Source organism: Mauremys reevesii, linkage group 6 (genome assembly GCF_016161935.1).
Source record: "Mauremys reevesii isolate NIE-2019 linkage group 6, ASM1616193v1, whole genome shotgun sequence".
In the NCBI taxonomy this organism is placed as follows: domain Eukaryota; kingdom Metazoa; phylum Chordata; order Testudines; family Geoemydidae; genus Mauremys; species Mauremys reevesii.
In genome coordinates, this window is record NC_052628.1 from 98037081 (window position 1) to 98056537 (window position 19457).

Genomic DNA, 19457 nt, shown 5'->3' on the forward strand with positions numbered 1-19457 from the left:
TGACCACATGTCCCGATTTTATAAGGGCAGTCCTGATATTTGGGGCTTTGTCTTACATAGGTGCCTATTACCCCCCCAGCCCATGTCTCGATTTTTCACACTTGCTGTCTGGTCACCTGAGCTGGGATATCAGCTGGGAAATCTCTGAAGCTTGGGCTGGGCTTCCTCAGCTAGGGGAAGTATGCAACCCAGGCTTGGTTGTTGTGGTCCTCTGTCACTCTCTAGTGGCACCTGAACCATCTAGAGATTGAGGAGTCTGCTACAGCCTTGGCTTAAGAGGCATGTGGCTTTCAGCCCCTACAGCTGAGGCTTATACACTAAGGTTTGAATGTCTCAGGTTCAATCCTGCCTGCTGACAACTGGGCTCTGCCAGCGTTATAAGCGAGGGCTCATCCGATATGTCAACTGGGAAGTCTTTGAAGCACAGAATGTACTTTAACATGTCCTCTCTCAGAAGTGCACCCAGAGGTGTTTACCTCTTTCAGGGGCCATGTAGTAAGTGTAGATTATAACACCCAGACACTTTGCACAGGGTTCTAACACACTATTGCTATTTACTTCACCACACAGAAAATACACAGATTGGAACAAAAATTGTAAACCCTATATGCCATTCCCTGCCTCAGTTTCCTCAACACACCAGGCCATTCTATGGGCCTCGATCAGGGTCACTTGGGGTCATCCAACATCCTTCTGTTAAATGCATCACGTATATGCACAAAAACAGAGCATTCTCCCCCAGCTTAGATAACCTGGCTTTAGCCAGTTCATCCCCTTCCTTCCTCTTGCCTGCATGTCCTGTGGTCTTCCCCCAGGGATTTCTTTCAGAACCTTTTGTTTTTGCCATCCGTCTCTTGGTTGACTTTCAGTAGCTTTCCATTCATAACCCCCATTCTCCTTAACACCAGCTTGGCCAAACTGGTTTCCCAACACGGGCACCTTACTTACTGTAACAAAGCTGTCATCAGAACACAGTTTTAAAGTTAAGTGTCCCACATTGTCCTCAGCCTAATGAGTACCTGCTGTAGGTCCTGTCCAGCAGGATGGACACACATAGAAAGAGGTTTCCTATGATCAGGAAATTTCATGACAACAACTTCATAATATCAACTAGAATTCACAAGTCTTACAGACAGACACACACACACCCCGACACACACACAAACAAATCAAGTCATATCAATCAGGCTTCTGGACACTTAAGTCAGCAATTCTATCCCTCAGTTTTCTGAACAACTGGTGCCACCCCTCCACACCATCCAAATCAGGCTTGTGTGGTTCCTTGCCACCAACAACCAGTTTGGTGTACAGAATGTGTTCTACTTTCAGTCATAACATCAACAATGCCTAAACATTACCTAAACCCAACATTTAAAATTCTAGTAATAAACCTGACGATTGCATGAGATCTAGTGAGGATCCACCTCTCTACCAAGTTTGGTGTAGGTGGATACTAGTTCTGAAGAGCTATCAGTCAACAACATATTTCAGCTACAGTCCAAACATGAGAGACTTATTAAACATTTATGACAAATGTTTGGCCCTTTATAAACATTTTCTGTAATATTTCTCCATTTGAGTTTTTGTTAGTAAAGAACATCTCTTTAATAAGAAAGTATAACAAACACTCATATAAATGCTTATTTTAAAGAGAATTTTCTTGAGAAAAGTTCATGCAGACATTTTGAAAGCAGTTTTGAATTTGAAGGCAACCAGCCCGGGAACAGACACAATAGCATTGTGACTCAGGTAAACCATAAAACAGAACAAGTAGCAAATTATGCATAGCAAATATTCATAGGGAAAAGACGTGGTGAGGAGGTCCTGAGCAATCAGAGTGGAATGTGTATAAACCATTTGTCAAATCATTTTAAATGAACACATTCACACATTCTGAATTTATTTGCAGATTATTTGCAAATAGGAAAAGAGGTTAAACTAATCTCTTATTTCACATTCAAATTAAGCTGGCTGGCACAGAGGAAAACATTCCAGTAAAAATTCCTGCTATTTTCACTGAAATTTAAATATGCGGTATTTCATCAAATTCTAGTAAATATTTCACCCAGCTGAGTCTACAGCTAATCTTTCCCAGAAAACAGGTTAATTGCTTATGAAAATATGCTGAAAGACTGTGTGTCTTTACTCCCATTGCTTTCTTACTTTAAAAAGAAAAGCTAAGATTCAGATTTTTTAATTTTTCTCTTTAATATAAATATTATCTCCTGAAGGTTCAACTTGCCAGAAAATGCACACAAAGGACCCCCATGGAGTGAATGCAAGATTGGGGTGCAAAGCCTCTGGTATGACTGGGTCCCTCATATGGTATACTTATGTACAATACTTATGTACATTCTTCAAAGTGACACTTCCAAATAGTTTAGGCAAAACTCTAGATCATGACTAAAGAAAGAAATTGAGGTGATGGGGGAGGGAGATGTAAAAGAAGTGACATGAACGGAAATATGTTTATGTTTTCTTCTTTTCCTTTTTTAAAATTAATATGAAAACATTCCTTTTCAATTTTTCAGTTGGAAACCATTCCCCTTCACTGATGGAAACTCCAACATGACAGCTTAGTGCTATGGTATGAAAAACAGAAAATGAAACTTGCCACAGGATGCACCTTCATTCATCAGACCACTTGAATTTCAATGTCCAAGCTCAGTGAAATGCACATTGAAAAAAAAGAATAAAGCTTGAATGGTGAAAACTCAAACACACAATCTTTTCAGTTATCAGTTTCTTAAGTAAACCTCCCAGTTTTTCAGTACCCTCTGTCCATCCCCTGGTATTCTCTACACACATGGTTTTTCCTCTCTCATAAGACAGATAGTCTTGCTGATGTAACTTACTGATGGAACACACATTCAGATCTGCCTATCCCTACTAACTACGGTACTTGGGAGTAGACAGACAGGTCCCTACTCTAACCTGTAACTGGATGACACTGTTAATCATCATTCTTCTTACCCTTTACATTTTCTTTATCTAAGAGGGCTGGGGGAGACCTAAGGAAAGAAATGTAGGGATTCTTTAATTTTAAAAAAGTAATGACTGTGGTTTTGTTCTTCTAATGACTTGTTCGCTTCCATTAAATAAAAAGAAGGAAACTGAAAGTAAAAACCTCACGCAGGAAAAACCTTGAAAAGTAGAAAGTGATGAAGGAAATTTCTTTTCCTACAGAATACTTAAATTCAGAGACATGGGTCAAAAACACAAAAGTCTACGAAAGACCTTGAACAGGCACCAGTTGCTCAAGTTCTACACAAAGACAGAGAATTTAAGACATCACCATGATCTTCAGGAGTTTGCTGCAATTTTGCCTCATGTTGCTCTTCTCCAGTAAAATCTCATGTCTGGACTGTAACAGGATTTATGTTCTACAAACCAGAATGAACAGCAAGAGTTTAGAGCATCTGGAGAAAATGGGTGGAAACTTTCCCTTCCAATGTCTAAATGAAAGGACAGCTTTCAAGCCCAGAGATATCCTCAAGATCCGACTGTCCCAGCAAGAGTATGCCAAGGAAGCCATTCAGCAGATCCTCCAAGAACTCTTCCATATCTTTAACAACAATCTCACCCAAGCTGCCTGGAATGAGACATCCATAAAGGAATTCCAGAATGGACTTCACCAGCAGATTGAGAAACTGGGGACGTGTTTGAGTGCTGAGATGGAAAAGGAAATAACCTACCCAGGAAAGGAGAACCTCCTGCTCACCAGCCTCAAACTGAAGAGATATTTCCAGACAATCAACGATTTCCTGAAAGAAAAGCAATACAGCCAGTGTGCCTGGGAGATCATCCGTGCAGAAATATCCAGATGTTTCCTCATGCTCAACATACTCACAAAGAGACTTCAAAATTAAGGTATCATCTTTTCTTTTTTCCTAGAAAAACTCAGATAATATTATTTGATTAAAACAGCTGCAGAGAGATGGGTCAATAGGTTTATAACTCCTAATATGTAGGGCCCAATCTTTCTCCCATCATAATTTTATGCATAAAGCTATTTCAAAAATATGTTCAAATCGTTTTAGAGTAGCATATAATTTAGTGCTTCTCTACCACACACAATATTCTATATGAAAAATATACAAATATATCATAACTGCTAACTAATGACAAAATATCGTTAAGTAATAACTAACCATACCAAATATAATTTTGCCCAGTAAGTGTCTAAGCTGGGGAAAAGAACAGTAAGAAGCCCCCTTTCAACAACTGCCTCGTTAGACAACATTCCAGTTAGGACACAAGAAAACGCAGGGTCTGTGCTCACACACTTCTAGCCCATCATCCAATTCTGCACATGGGGATGTCCGAAGGTTCTTATTCTGCTTTTCTTTGTTTTGTTTACCCCTAAATTCAACAGCCTTAGTAACAACAAATTGTGACAAGATGATAAGTGCAGTGAGGCTCAGGATTTATGAGTTGACATCTGCTTAGAAAAAAGATGGCCTATATTTGGCATTTGAAACTCTCCATGTTTGAACCATTCCCCCTTTTTCATTCCAGCACATGCTGCTTCAAGTAATGATGTTATGAAAACAGCTGAATGAAACTGCACCTTCGCTGGAGTCCTTCATCTCTAAATTGATTCTACAAGCAGCACCTTTCGAGACTCTTATCAGTCCATCTTCAATTAAGCAAACTGTCAAACTTCAACTGTACTAGTTATATACTACTTGCCATTACTGGACAGATTTATTCACATGAGAAAATGTAAAACAGAAGATTTTGCTGAAAACATCGCAGAAGACAACATAGTATTTGAACCAAAGGAGAAAAACCTTACTATTCCTTCATCATTGATATTACGCATGGCCCGAAAAGTTTCTCAAGCCCAGAGAAACCCAGAAAGAGACTGGATCCAGGAGATCATCCAAGAGATCCTCCAACAGATTTCCTACATCTCATGCTAAATACCCTCACAAGCTGCCTGGAACGACAGGCACACATAAAGATCCTGACATGGACTCATAAGCAAGTGAAACTTCTGGAGGTGTATTTTGCTGCAAGGATAACAAAGAAACAAGAATAGCCCAGTTTCTAGGCACTCTTAAATTTTAAACTAGTGCAAATATATGTTATTTTCCTGCACTGTGAAAATAGTTTCATATCATTTCACTGGATTTGTAAAAGTGTTTTATGTTGGTCCATTTATATTTATTCAAAATATTAATGTATTTCTTTTATTTATTTTTTTCAGAGATTTAATAATATTTATAAATAAATATTTATTTATACAAAATAGCAACCTACAGAAGTAGTGATTTGTATTAATTAGATATTTAAAAAAAATAGAGACCCAAGAAAAATCTTCTCTTGTTACCTTAAGACTCCAGTTCAGCAAAGGACTTGTAAACATTTGCCTAACTTTAAGTACACAAGCTTCCCTTTGACATAAGTGGTTAAACGTGAGAACATGCTAAAGTGCATTGTGAACATAAACTCTGATTCAGCAGTGACTCCATAAGAAAAATAGCTATGGTCATTAGTTTTACCACTCCAATAGACCACATACCACAACCTCAACTCTGCAGCTTTTGTGTGTCTGTCTGTTACGAGATTATTTTTCCTCACAACATTTGTAGTTGCGGGTGTTTGGAGCAGTAGCTCATTGTGATTAAATTAAAGGCGTGATGGAGAGGCTGGCATTCCAAGAGGAAGACTTCAGGCTGTCGTGGTACAAAGTTGCTTGTCCCCTCACAACCCTAATGAGATGTGAGTGAACTGGCTCCTCATGAATCAGGTTTCCATGTGTGCAGACTCTGTTTCCGCTCTCCCCCCCACCAAGGAGGCTTGTGTGGGCCTAACTGTCCCCCTCCACCAGTCAGGTTTGGGTACACTTGGCTCACAAACAGCATCAAGCTTGTACATACCCAACCCCTCCTGTCATTCAGGCTTGTAAGCATCTGGTGCTGCTTCCCTTTGCTCTCCCCCTGGCACTCCCAAAACAAGCATGTGTGCTTATGGACTGCATGTTGCACCAACAACCAGAAGCTATATGAGCATAGTGCATCAAAATTTCAGTTGTGCTGAGAATAATGACTAAAAATTACCCTAAACCCAATAGTTAAAAATTATCTGAAAGCAAAAAAAACCAAAATAAACAAAAACAAAAAACATCCGTTGGACCAAATCTTGTAAGAGTCTATCTCAGGGGTAGGCAACCTATGGCACGCGTGCCAAAGGCGGCACACAAGCTGATTTTCAGTGGCACTCACACTGCCCAGGTCCTGGCCACCGGTCCGGGGGGCTCTTCATTTTAATTGAATTTTAAATGAAGCTTCTTAAACATTTTTAAAACCTTATTTACTTTAAATACAACAATAGTTTAGTTATATATTATAGACTTATAGAAAGAGACCTTCTAAAAATGTTAAAATGTATTACTGGCACATGAAACCTTAAATTAGAGTGAATAAATGAAGACTCAGCACACCACTTCTGAAAGGTTGCCAACCCCTGGTCTATCTCTTTCCCACGTTTGGGTATGTACACAGTATTTTTGAAGAGCTATTAGTCAGCCATAGCACTGTCTAGGATTAATTTAAGCCAGACCCTAAATCTGGAGATTTCTTATTTAAAAGAAGTCAAACAACCACTACATTAAATGTTCAAATAGTAAAAAAAATGAATCGTGCGTGAATTTTTACACTGATTGGCAACTTGCCTTTGGAGAAAAAACAAGAATGTATGTCCCATTTTAAATCCTTTTTGTAACATAAACCAAACTATGGGGTCTCTAGGAGACTGTAAATTCTTCACAGTCAACAGATGGCAGCATTGCAGAAGCTTTTACCCTCTGTTCTCTTTATCTGAGGGTTTCTCAAACATTTCATTATGTGGACCTAATCTTACCAAAATTGTTCTAATGATCATTTCCCCTCCCATTCAAGATCAGGTAGCATTTTTTTTGGCAGGTACACCAAATGCTTACAAAGAAAGGTAGCACTAGAAACACATTTATATCATTTTAGCTGTCTTTAAAGGAACATGGGATCTGCCAGTTCTCTGAAGACCACCACCCAGTACTCCATCTACTACCACTGATTCATGAAACTCGTTTTGGTACCTGCTGATTTAAAGGCATGTATAAGGAGTTAACTATTAAAACAAAAGCCTATCCTTTCTTATGGTGCAGTTTTTTTCCCAATAGCTGTAGCCATCAGCTGTCGAAATCCTTTCCTGCCCAAATCTTCCTCCCTTCATTCATTCCTTCACGTAGTTGGAGCCTACAGGTTATATTGACAAAACACAATTATACGACAATAATGAAAGCAAAAATAGACTGTATGAAAAATTCAAAGGTGACAAAATCACCACCTCCAAAATGTATCCCCCCACCTCCAGTGGAACTTGGCAGTCATATAGCACCTGGGAGCTATACAAACTCTTCAAACTATAGGTACTTCATTACCCATAGAGTAGAGGGGAATCTCCTCACATTCATCCCATCATACTGTTTATAAGCTGTGCTATGTGGAAGAATCCATGCATCTATTGAAGAAGCCATTTGATGATATGTATCATCTAAGATTTCAGGCCTCCCCGTGGGAAAACCAACCACGGGGGGATAAAAGGGGAGGAAAATGATACCAATACATCCCCACTTTAGCTCACTTTTATCCTTCCACTGGTAGGCAGGAGGGGATACTAGCAGGTGTGGAGAATGGGGAGCATAGCCCATGGCAATCTGGGGTCTCTGGTAAGTCTGCTTTCTCTGCTTTACAGAAACTTTTATGTAGCTGATACAAATGTGACATTTCTTATAAAAGTGCAGGAGACTTGGGAGACTAACCAAATTAATATGCACAAAAATCTTTTCATGGTTTATTCATGATATTCTTCCTTTCTAATTTCAGGGAAAATAGTTTTCTTTTTGGATGAAAACACATTTTCCTGACATGATGGAAAAATCCAGCAAAACAGTCTTTGCTAGGGGAAGAGTACCAGAAAATGAAATGTGACCACAGGAAACAAAGAGGCTTAAACAACGCAGAAGAGTTTCCCTGCCCACGCCAAGGGGAAAGCAAAAGTCAAAAGAGAAGGAACCAACAAAAATGGTGAACACTGATTTTGATTTTTAAAAAATTCTTTGAATTATTACAACCCAGGGACATGCCTGTTAAAAATACACAGCATGACTTCTCTTCATAACCTCCTTCTGGCCACACTGTAAATCACAATCATCCATGTGGGTACCTCTCTAGTATGTGTAACTAATTGCTCATCTTGTTTTATGAATTACCCTCAATTTTTCACCACTGTCAGCTACTCAGAGTGACCAGTAGGACATGATGTTCACACCGCCTAACTGCATCTATTCCTCAGCTACAGTATATATATATGTTCAGATCTGGAAGTAAACAAAAAATGAAAAAAGCTTCCATTCTCACAGAGCACACTCTCTGTCTCCTTTGTTTTCCTAGAAGGAAGATACCGATATTTTCTGCTGTCTCCATATTAAGTGTGCTTTCCAGGTTGCATGGTTGAAGTTGAAATTTACCAATATTTTTGGGCGGCCTAACATAGGTGCTGCCACATCCCCTGGCTTGAAGTGGTTTCCTTCATATTCAGAGTTTACAGTTTGGTTCAATGGCTCTCAACAGCCCCACTATACAAATTGTTCCAGCTCCCCGAGGCCTAACCCTTTCCTTCCATTTCCTCTATACCTCAGAACTTTAAATATACCTAAACTATTGTTTCTGTCAAATGAAGGAGGTTATGAATGGGAAGTGTAAGGTTTGATGAATTGGGGGTCTTCTCTCTACCACTTCTGAAGTGTGGATGATCTTATTAAATTACATCTTTAAGTTAATGTATCATGAAAAGCCTGTATGCATGTGGAACCACCATGAGTTAAAGGGGTTGTATATGGTCATTTGTGGTCACTTTCACAAAAATACAAAAAGGAGGAAGCGTGGTAAAAGAACTAGAAAGCAGTGAATTAAACAGAAAGAAAAAGACTGAAGCCTCCAGGAGGGAAAAACCTTAAAAACAGAAAATGATGAAACAAAAATTCTGCAGACAAATATTTAAATTCAGAGACATGAAGGAAAGACACAGCAGTCTACATAGGACCTTCAACAAACTCCAGGCACAAGGTTCCACACAAAGAAAAGGAGTGTATAGACATCATCATGACCACCAGGTGTTTGCTGCACGTTTGCCTCATGCTGCTCTTCTCTACTGAAATCTCATCTCGGCTCTGTACCATGCTTCACTTCCAGCAGAACAAAGTGAACAAAGAAAGCTTGGAGCTTCTGCAGAAAATGAGCGGAAATTTCCCCTCACAATGCATAAATGAAAGGGCAGCTTTCAAACCCACCCAGGATGTTGCCCAACTTCCAGTGTCCCAGAAGGAGAATGCCAAGGTGGCAATTCAAGAGATCCTCCAAGAGATCTTCAACATCTTTAGCAAAAACCTCACCCAGAGTGCCTGGGAGGAGACTTCCATAGTCAGGTTCCAAAATGGACTTTATCTACAAATTCAGCGGCTGGAGGCATGTTTGAAAGCACATATGGAGAAGGGCTTAACCAACCCAGAAAGTGAGGACCTCCAGCTCACCAGTCGGAGAGTGAAACAATACTTCCAGGGGATAGATGTTTTCCTGAAAGAAAAACAATACAGCCTGTGTGCCTGGGAGATCATTCGCATGGAAATACCCAGATGTTTTGTACTAGTTGACAAACTCACTAGAAGGCTTAATAACTAAGGTACAGTCAAAACTTTTCCCTAGAGTAAATGAATTAACATTAGTGTAATTTATACAGCTGAACAGAGATAGCGGATAGTTTATCTCTTTGCTTATATGGGCCTGATCATTCTTCTACAGCAGGGGTCGGCAACCTTTCTGAAGTGCTGTGCCAAGTCTTCATTTATTCACTCTAATTTAAGGTTTCACATGCCAGTAATACATTTCAAAGTTTTTAGAAGATCTCTCTCTCTAAGTCTATAATATATAACTAAACTATTGTTGTATGTAAAGTAAATAAGGTTTTTAAAATATTTAAGAAGCTTCATTTAAAATTAAATTAAAATGCAGAGCCCCCCAGACCGGTGGCCAGGGCCAGGGCACTATGAGTGCCATTGAAAATCAGCTCGCGTGCCGCATTAAACACGCACGCTGCCCATAGGTTGCCTACCCCTGTTCTACAGGGTAAATGGCCAAATACCAACTGATTTCCATGGCAGCAGTCTGAGACTCTTCCTGTCCTGTGCTGGAAATGGATTTGCAATTACATGGATTTATTTTTATGTGTTTCTACTATTATTTATTTTTGCACATCTTCATAATCTCTCACATAGCAGTACTGCTGGGCAGTAGGTAATTGGCAGACCTTGCAACAAAGTACATATATGTGGAATTCTTAGGCACCTCACCAGCACTTTTCGGTGTGGGAGGGAGGGATGTATCATTATCTGCTGACCAAAGTATTCTGACTTCGACAGATGTAGTGTGTTTCTATGATTATCATCATTGCTATTAATTAATCTGTCCTCATGAGAACTATTTCTAGTATTCCAAGGTTTGAGAAGATTCCTAGAGACTTTAAAAAAATATGAACATACTAAAAGACTTGCGAGCTTACATGTGGAAAAGATATTTTCATTTAATTTATTGAGATCAATTCAATGAAAATTATATTTTTTCCCTTTGTGTTTCAACTAGTTCCAATTTCATTTCAGCTCCGGATCCTGCAACTACTGAGGTTAAACCAGAAGGATGCAGTGGAATCCCTCCTCTCTGCTGATTCTTCCCACAGTGACTTCTAACACTCCAGAACGCTTGATGTTTTGTGCAATACATTCACTCTATTACGAAATTCCAGCTGCACAAACTACGTTTTATGTGATAATATTCTGTTCATTTACTGTGTTTAAAATGCTTAGAATTAAGGATACTGATGCAAAAAAGCTTCAAGACAATTAAGAATTTTAAAAGAAAGGGTTAGACCTTAAACATTGTTGACATTAAGTGTTTGCTATATATTTCTATGGTTCAACTCTTCTCTGATCAAATCTCACATATGAACTGTAACATGCAGTATAACCACAGTATAACAGCATAACACAGGTTATAGGTTGGATATTAGGAAAAACTTTTTCACTCAGAAAGTGGTGAAACACTGGAATGGGTTACCTAGGGAGGTGGTGGAATCTCCTTCCTTAGAGGTTTTTAAGGTCAGGCTTGACAAAGCCCTGGCTGGGATGATTTAGTTGGGAATTAGTCCTGCTTTGAGCAGGGGGTTGGACTAGATGACCTCCTGACGTCCCTTCCAACCCTGAGATTCTATGATTCTATGTGAACTGGATCAGCTTCCAAACAAAGAGGTCTGGATAATTTTCCTATAATGTCAGAACCAAGAGAGCGATTTCATGTGGCAGCAAGAGGTTCTCAAGTTCTGAGAGTCCCTGTAAGAAAATGCCCAGGTGACAATCCAGGAAATCTTCCAACACATTTCCTGCTGCTTTTGCAAAATCTCTCCCAAGCTACCTCAGGCGGAAGTTCCATTCAGAGGGTCCAGCATAGACTCATCAGCCAGCTGGTCATCTGGAGACAGGCTTGGTTGCAATGATGGAAAGTGGGACTCTTACCAGGAAGGAAGGAAGGACTTTCAGCTCACCAGGATGAAAGTGAAGAGATACCAATTATTTCCTCTAGCAGAGAAGCAGTTCAGCATCAGTGCCGGCAAGAGAATCCAAGTGGAATTAAACAGTTTTCAACCATAGGACAAACTCACAAAGAAGTTCAGAAATTAAAATAAAATTTTTAGAAGTACTAACCAAAATCAATTAACATTTTATACACAAGTTAAAAGGAGATGCAATGGAATTTTAAAAGCTGTTTCTACTATTTATTCTATTTGTGTATTGTGGAAATATGTTCAGAACATTTTATGATATTTGTAACAGGATATTTATGTCAGTCTATTATTTATTGCTCTTATTTACATTTTATCATAGATACATTTGAATAAATTATTATTTTATACAAAATAGCAACATATAGTGGTAGTCTTTTGTATCAAATACCCATTTTTAAAAAATCCAAAAAAACCCTCTACACTTGTTCAGCCTTAAAACCCCAAGTCCAGAAAGTACTTATGCACACGACTTATGGTATGTGACCCATCCCACTGATGTTCGTGCTTCTAGTTGGGAATATAATTAAATACATTGATGAATCAGTGTGCAAGTTCACTGTACTTCCATATTTAAAAAAGTAGCTATGGAGTGAAAATTAGTCTTTCCACTGTAACAAACCATGCACCAGACCTGACCTCTGCCTCTTTTTCCTCTGCTACTTTTTCCTTGGTTATTTTCCCCCACCAAATAACTTCTTGTTGTGGATGTTTGGTTTAGCAGATGTGTTGGAAGAAGCCAAACTACTGGGTGGGAGGAGAGAGGGCACCAATCACAAACAGTATGAACGCTCAAAAACACACCAGTTAAGTTAGCATTTAATTAGCTTGTTCATAACTCCATCAATCGGGTTTGTGTGCATTCACATACCACCTCCCCACAATACATTTACAAGCATCGCCCCCACCCATTAAGTATGGGCTTCCATGAATGCTTCTCATTTATATATCCTTCACACACATTTGGTTCCATTATTTTTGAGTGAGCACAGCACAGACTAAATTCATTCTTGAGTGCACACCACAAACAAAATTACATGTGAGTAATGAGAGCAGGGATAGGACATTTGAATGAGGATTATCATAGTTTCTCTGTCACCTCTAAAAAGCAGCTCCCAGTTTGGGGGAATGCGTCAGTCAGTTACTACCCAGGAACAATACTGAATTCTTCTGAAAAACCCTAACTACCCCAAACCTATTCTGTGCTAGAGAGAAACTATTCTTATTCATGCCATCAGACTTTTAATAAAAAAAGGGCCATACTGAGTGGAGAATTCAGTTGAGCTCTTTGACAATATCACTCGTACCATAAGGAGCACCAAATGCCTGTGGGGAATCCAAGCTCACATTTCTTAAAAGAGAGGGAAACTCTGTAAATATCCCCCACGGAGGTTCTCCCACATCCTTCCAATGGTGGGCAGGAATGAGGAGGAGCAGGTTGGACCCCAGCCTTCCTCACGAAAATGGCTGTAGTTCCATCCCCAGACTAAGCAGATTCTTTGATTTCTGCACAGATGACAAAGGTCTCACCACTTTGCATTACCACCCATTATACTCTCTGCCCTCATCTTTTCAGTGTCAAGGAGTATTTTCCAGGGCTATGGAAAATAATCCATGGGGTCACAGGAAAGAAGGAATGATGAGTGAAGGCAGCAAACCCTACTCCACCTCAGCCCACATCACACATGCTTCCATGTGAAGCAGCTGAGATACTCACACAGAGAACTCTATCGCTGCATGAAGCCTCTGGGGCAGGATCTGTGCCCTTTGTAACTAACTTTCCTCAAACTATACACTACTTCTGTGCCTATGTGCTGTTGATATACAGATTTACTGAAACAGATTCTGTTCTTTCATTACCCTGTATTTACTTTGATGCCTTGGTCTTTCCTGTTAGTATTAATGGTATTCTTAAGGGCGGTTTAGGTTGGACATTAGGAAAAACTTCCTAACTGTCTGGGTGGTTAAGCACTGGAATAAATTGCCTAGAGAGGTGGTGGAATCCCCGTCATTGGAGATTTCAAAGAACAGATTAGACAAACACCTGTCAGGGATGGTCTAGGTCGGGGGTGGACAAACTATGGACCATGGGGCAATCTGGCCCAGGAGCCATTTTAAGCCGGCCTGTGAGCGGCACCAGCAGCTCAGCCCCGCTCCAGCACTCTGGCTGGGGCATTGGCCCAAGGTCAGCCCACATGCCTCAGCCCTGCTCCAGCTGGGACACTGGGTCAGGCCCACACCACGTGGCTCGGCCCCACTCTGGCCGGAGCACTGGGTCGGTTGATGCACCACATGGCTTCCAGAAGCCGGTATGGCCCCACTCCGGCTCCTACATGCTCCAATGGGAGTACAGTGCCTGTGGACGGGGCAAAATGCAGAACCGCCTGGACGCGCCTCTGCATAGGAGCCAGAGAGGGACATGCCACTACTTCTGGGAGCCACGTGAGGTAAGCGCTGCTCGGAGCCTGAACCCCCTGAGCCTCTCCCCATGCGCCAACCCCGTGCCCCAGCCCTGATCTCCCTCCTGCCCTCTGAATCCCTCGATCCCTGCCCAGAGCACCCTCCTACACCCCAAACCTCTCATCCCCACCCCACCCCAGAGCCCGTATTCCCAGCCGGAACCTGCACCCTTTCCTGCATCCCTGCCCCAGCCCTGATCACCCTCTCGGCCTCCAAACCCCTTGGTCCCAGCCCAGAACACCCTCCTACACCACAAACTTCTCATCCCCAGACCCACCCCAGTGCCTGCACCCCAACCCCAATTTTGTGAGCATTCATGACCCATCATACAATTTCTATTCCCTGAGGTGGCCCTCCCTGGTCTAGGTATACTTCATCCTGTCAATGCAGGAAGCTGGACTCAATGACCTCTTGAGGTCCCTTCTAGCCCTATATTTCTATGATTCTTTAAAGAGTCTCTGTCAAATAATTGAAGTAAAAATGTTGAATTTCTTACCAGAAAGTGCATTAGGAGCATGGGGCTCTACCCAAATTAATATGAACAGAAATGTTTTCATATTTTCTGTAAGGGAATCTTCTTTTCCAATTTCAGTGAAAATAGTTTTCTTGTTGAATTAAAACACACTTCCCTGCCATGATGGAAACTCCAACACAACAGTCTGCGCTACGGCATGTGAAAAGTGAAGTGTGACCACAGGAAGTTAAGGGACAGGACTATTGAAACTGATAAACTGGGGCAAAAGGGAAAACATCGTTTTGCAACTGAACAAAAATAATCCTAAATAAATAAATTAACACATACCATGTTGGTTAATCAAGCCCTGATGGAGAAGAAACGCTGGGAGAGAGAAAAACAACAACTAATGGAGAAGATATCATGATCTCAGGGCCCAGACAAGGGGACTATTCTCATTATATGTATTTCTCAGACCATCTCACTGACTTGCATCTAGATCAGTGATACTCAGACTTCAGCTCGTGAGCCGCAAGTGGCTCTTTAATGTGTCTCCTGTCGCTCTTTGCAGCACATGATATAAAAACACTGGGTAATTTAATTATTAACCAATCTAAGTTAGTAAAAGCATCCTGATTGGTTACTATGTTATGAACCAATTAATTTATCAACTTGCACTAACTTGTTAACTTATTTGCTCTGAAAATAATATATATTATATAAAAATCTAAGTATTTCCCCGTCATATTGTTTAAATACGAATAGTACTATAGTATACTAAATGAATCAATGAATTCACACAACTGTGGCTGTTTTGGGTAATGTTAATCGCTAATTTGGATCCTGAACTACCAAGGTCTGACTATCACTGATCTAGATATAGAAGTTCTGCAACATGCAAACCATATTCCCTTAACTGGAGAGAGAGTCTTTGCTGTGGTAACTGACAGGTTAACATGCACTACAGTGACAGTTGCAGGTAGAAGGGCTAGCACAAGCTGATTATTACTTATTATTGGTATTACAGTTCCCCGGGGCCCTATCAATGCCCAGGCACATTATTATGGGTGCTATACAAGCATTCAGTAAAAGTGACAATTTTGGGTACATAGATAGTATTTTGAAGAACTATTGGTCAGTCATAGCACTGCCTATGACAAATTTCACCCTAAATCTGGAGATTTCGTATTAAAAAGTTATTAAGAGAAATCAAACAAACACTACATTAAATGTTCAAAGAGCATAAAAACAAACTGTGTATGAATTTTCACACTGATTGGCAATCTCCCTTTAGGAAAAAAACAGCAATGTAAGGCCATTGGAAATCCCTTTTATCACCTCATTTGGAGTTGCTAATAGGAGTCTCTGTTCATTCCTCACAGTCAACAGCTGGCACCATTGCAGAAGCCTTTGCTTATCTTTATCTCCAGGTTTCTCAAAGAGTTCATAATGCGGGCCTAATCTTAAAAATATTGTTCTGTGGACTATTTACACTCCTATTTAAGATCAGGTAATACCTTCATGGCAGGAACACCAAATGCTTACAGAGAAAGGGAGTAGTAGGAACACATTTATAACATTTGAGCTGTCTTTAAAATAATGTGGGAACTGTCAGTTCTCTGAAGACCACCATCCAGTACTCTATACCATCACCTATTCATGAAGCTCAGGCTGGGACTGGCTGGCTTAGAGGCATATACAGGGAGCAAACTCTTAATACAAATGCCTATCCTTTCTTATGGTGCAGGCTTTTTCAGTAGCGGTGCCTATCAGCAGTAGAAGTTCTTTCCTGCCCAAGTCTTTCTTCCTTCATTGTAGTTAAAACCTACAAGTTGTAGTGACAAAACACAATAACAGGGAAATAATGCGAGCAAAAATAGACTGTATGAACAAGTCAAAGATTATAAACAGATTGGTTCCCAACCTCCAAAATGTACCCCGCTCTCTGGTGGAACACGGCAGTCATATTGCACCTGGGAGCCATACAAACTCTTCTTCAAAGTCTAACTTCTCCATTTCCTCTGTAGTGCAGAGCAGAACCTCCTGACAATCATTCCATCACATTGTTTTAAGCTGTGCTACGTGGAAGAATCTTTTAATCTACTTAACAGCCATTTGAGGTCATCCATCATCTACGACTTTAGGTCTTCCTGTGGGAAAGCCAACCACAGGTATATAAAAAGGGAGGAAAACACCACTAATATATCCCCACTTAAGTTCTCACTTATCATCTCACTAGCAGGCAGGAGGAAAGAGTTGCCCCAGCTTTCTTCATAGAAATAGATGAACCGATGTCTTCTGCACAGAACACAAAATCTTTCCATACAGAGCACCCGAGTGGCTGCATCACTTCTAGAGCTTTGTCAGACCTGCCTTCCAGTCCCTGTCAGCGTGGTTCCATTACAGCCACCCTGCCAGGGCTGCCCCAGGCTGGAACAATGGGTGCTGGGGGTGTGAAGCTTCAAGTAATAAGAGCGACCAAAAGCATGGTCTCATTCATATAGTGGGTTAGCCCATGATGATCTGGGGGCTCTAGTAAGTCTGCTTTCTCTGCTTTGCAGAGGGTCTTTCAAAAATTTGAAGCAAAAATCTCAATTTTCTTATAGAAACGCAGGAAAACTTGGGAGACTCTAACCTATTTAATATGCACACAAATGTTTTCATCGTTTCTTCATGTGATTTTTCTCTTTTTAAATTCCAGTGAAAATAGTTTTCTTGTTGAATTAAAACACATTTCCCTGTCATGATGGAAACTCCAGAACAACAGTCTGTGCTCGGGCTTGAGATCCAGAAAATGAACCGTGACCACAGGAAGTGAAGAGAATAAAACAAACTAGAAGAATTTGGCTGCCCAAGCTGAGGGGAAGGGGAAAGAGAAGAAACCAGCAAAAATGCTGAACACTAAATTTCATTTTTAAAAAATTATTTGAATTCTTTCATCCCAGGGACACACTTGGTAAAAAATACATAATGTAATTTCTTTGCATAACTTCCTTCTGACCACATTGTAAATCACAGTCATCCATGTGGGTACCTCTCTAGTATGTGTTACTATACTAATTGCTCATCCTGTTTTATGGATTATTCTCATTTTTCACAATTGTCAGCTACTTGGAGTGATCAACAGGACATGATATTCACACCTTTCCGCTGGATCTATTACTCAGCTCCAGTATGTATATTAAGACTTAGAAATAACAATGGGTTAAAGTTCAATTTCCTCAGAGCATTCTATCTCCTGTGGTTTCACAGAAGGAAGATACCGATGGTTTGTGTTGTCTAGATTTTAAATGTGCCTTCTAAATAGGAAGAAATGGTTAAATTTGGGGAGATTTGCCAATATTTTTGGGAGGCCTAACCCTTACCTCCCACATTTACTTCTTCCATGCCTAGAAAAATTTAAATATTCCTGATCTCTCAAATGAAGGAGGTTATGAATGGGAAGTGCACTGGCTGACGAATTGGAGGTCTTTTCCATATAACTTTCAAATTGTGGATGATCTTCTCAAATTATAGAAATAAATGTCTGATAAAAAGCCTGTATGTATGTGGATCCAACATGAGTTAACAGGGCTGTGTATTGTCATGGGTGGTCACTTTCACACACAAAAACAGAAGGAGGAAGCATGGTAAAAGAACTAGAAAATAGCAAGAAAAACAGAAAGAAAAACTCTGAAACCTCCAAGAAGGAAAATCTTGTAAATAGAAAATGATCAAAGAAACATTCTCCAACCAAATACTTAAATTCAGAGACATACAGGAAAGACACAGCAGTCTACGTAGGAGCCCCAACAAACTCCAGGCTCAAGGTTCCACACAAAGAAAAGGAGTGTATAGACATCATCATGACCACCAAGTGTTTGCTGCATGTTTGCCTTGTACTGCTCTTCTCTGCTGAAATCTCATCTCGGCTCTGTACCGTGCTTCACTTCCAGCAGAACAAAATGAACAAAGAGAGCTTGGAGCTTCTTCAGAAAATGAGTGGAAATTTCCCCTCACAATGCATAAATGAAAGGGCAGCTTTCAAGCCCTCACAGAATGTTGTTGAACTTTCAGTGTCCCAGAAAGAGAATGCCAAGGTGGCAATTCAAGAGATCCTTCAAGAGATCTTCAACATCTTTAGCAAAAACCTCACCCAGAGTGCCTGGGATGGGACATCCATAGTCAGGTTCCAAAGCGGACTTTACCAGCAAATTCAGCGGCTGGAGGCATGTTTGAGAACACAGATGGAGAAGGAATTAACCAACCCAGAAAGTGAGGACCTCCAGCTCACCACTCGGAGAGTGAAAAAATACTTTCAGGGGATAGATGCTTTCCTGAAAGAAAACCAATACAGCCAGTGTGCCTGGGAGATCGTTCGTGTGGAAATACCCAGATGTTTTGTACTTATTGACAAACTCACTAGAAGGCTTAGTAACTAAGGTACAGTACTGATCTTTTCCTTTAGAGTAAATGAATTAAGATTAGTGTCAATTATACAGCTGAACAGAGATAGCGGATATTTTATAACTCTGCTTATATAGGGCCTGATCCTCTTCAACAAGGTTCAGTGACCAAATAGCAACTGATTTCCATGGCAGCAGCTTCAGGCTCTTCCCATTCTCTCCTGGAAATGGATTTGCAATTACATGGATTTCTTTTTCTGTGTTTCTACTTTTATTTAGGTTTGTGATTCTCCATAATCTCCCACAGATCAGGTGCTGTTATGCACTACATAATTGGCACATCCATGCAACAAAGTACATATATTTTGAATCATTAGCCACCTCACCGGTACTTTGGTCATCAAATAATGATATCTCCCCTCCACCCCCAAGGTACTCTGACTTCTACATATGTAGTGTGTTTCTATTATGGTCATGGTTGCTATTTATTAATCTGTCCTCAT

At 40.4% G+C, this 19457-nt stretch overlaps 3 protein-coding genes across 3 annotated transcripts; all 3 read left to right on the plus strand.

The window, feature by feature from the left end:
• Nucleotides 1–3296: 3296 nt before the first annotated feature.
• Nucleotides 3297–3869, plus strand: LOC120407291 (interferon beta-like). Its single transcript, XM_039542800.1, has one exon. It carries the CDS (start codon nucleotides 3297–3299, stop codon nucleotides 3867–3869), a length of 573 nt encoding a protein of 190 aa, XP_039398734.1.
• Nucleotides 3870–9149: 5280 nt separating this feature from the next.
• LOC120407292 (interferon beta-like) lies at nucleotides 9150–9725 on the plus strand. The gene has a single exon (XM_039542801.1). The coding sequence runs from the start codon at nucleotides 9150–9152 to the stop codon at nucleotides 9723–9725; it is 576 nt and encodes a 191-aa protein (XP_039398735.1).
• An 8689-nt stretch (nucleotides 9726–18414) lies between these two features.
• Nucleotides 18415–18990, plus strand: LOC120407293 (interferon epsilon-like). Its single transcript, XM_039542802.1, has one exon. The coding sequence runs from the start codon at nucleotides 18415–18417 to the stop codon at nucleotides 18988–18990; it is 576 nt and encodes a 191-aa protein (XP_039398736.1).
• Nucleotides 18991–19457: the final 467 nt, after the last annotated feature.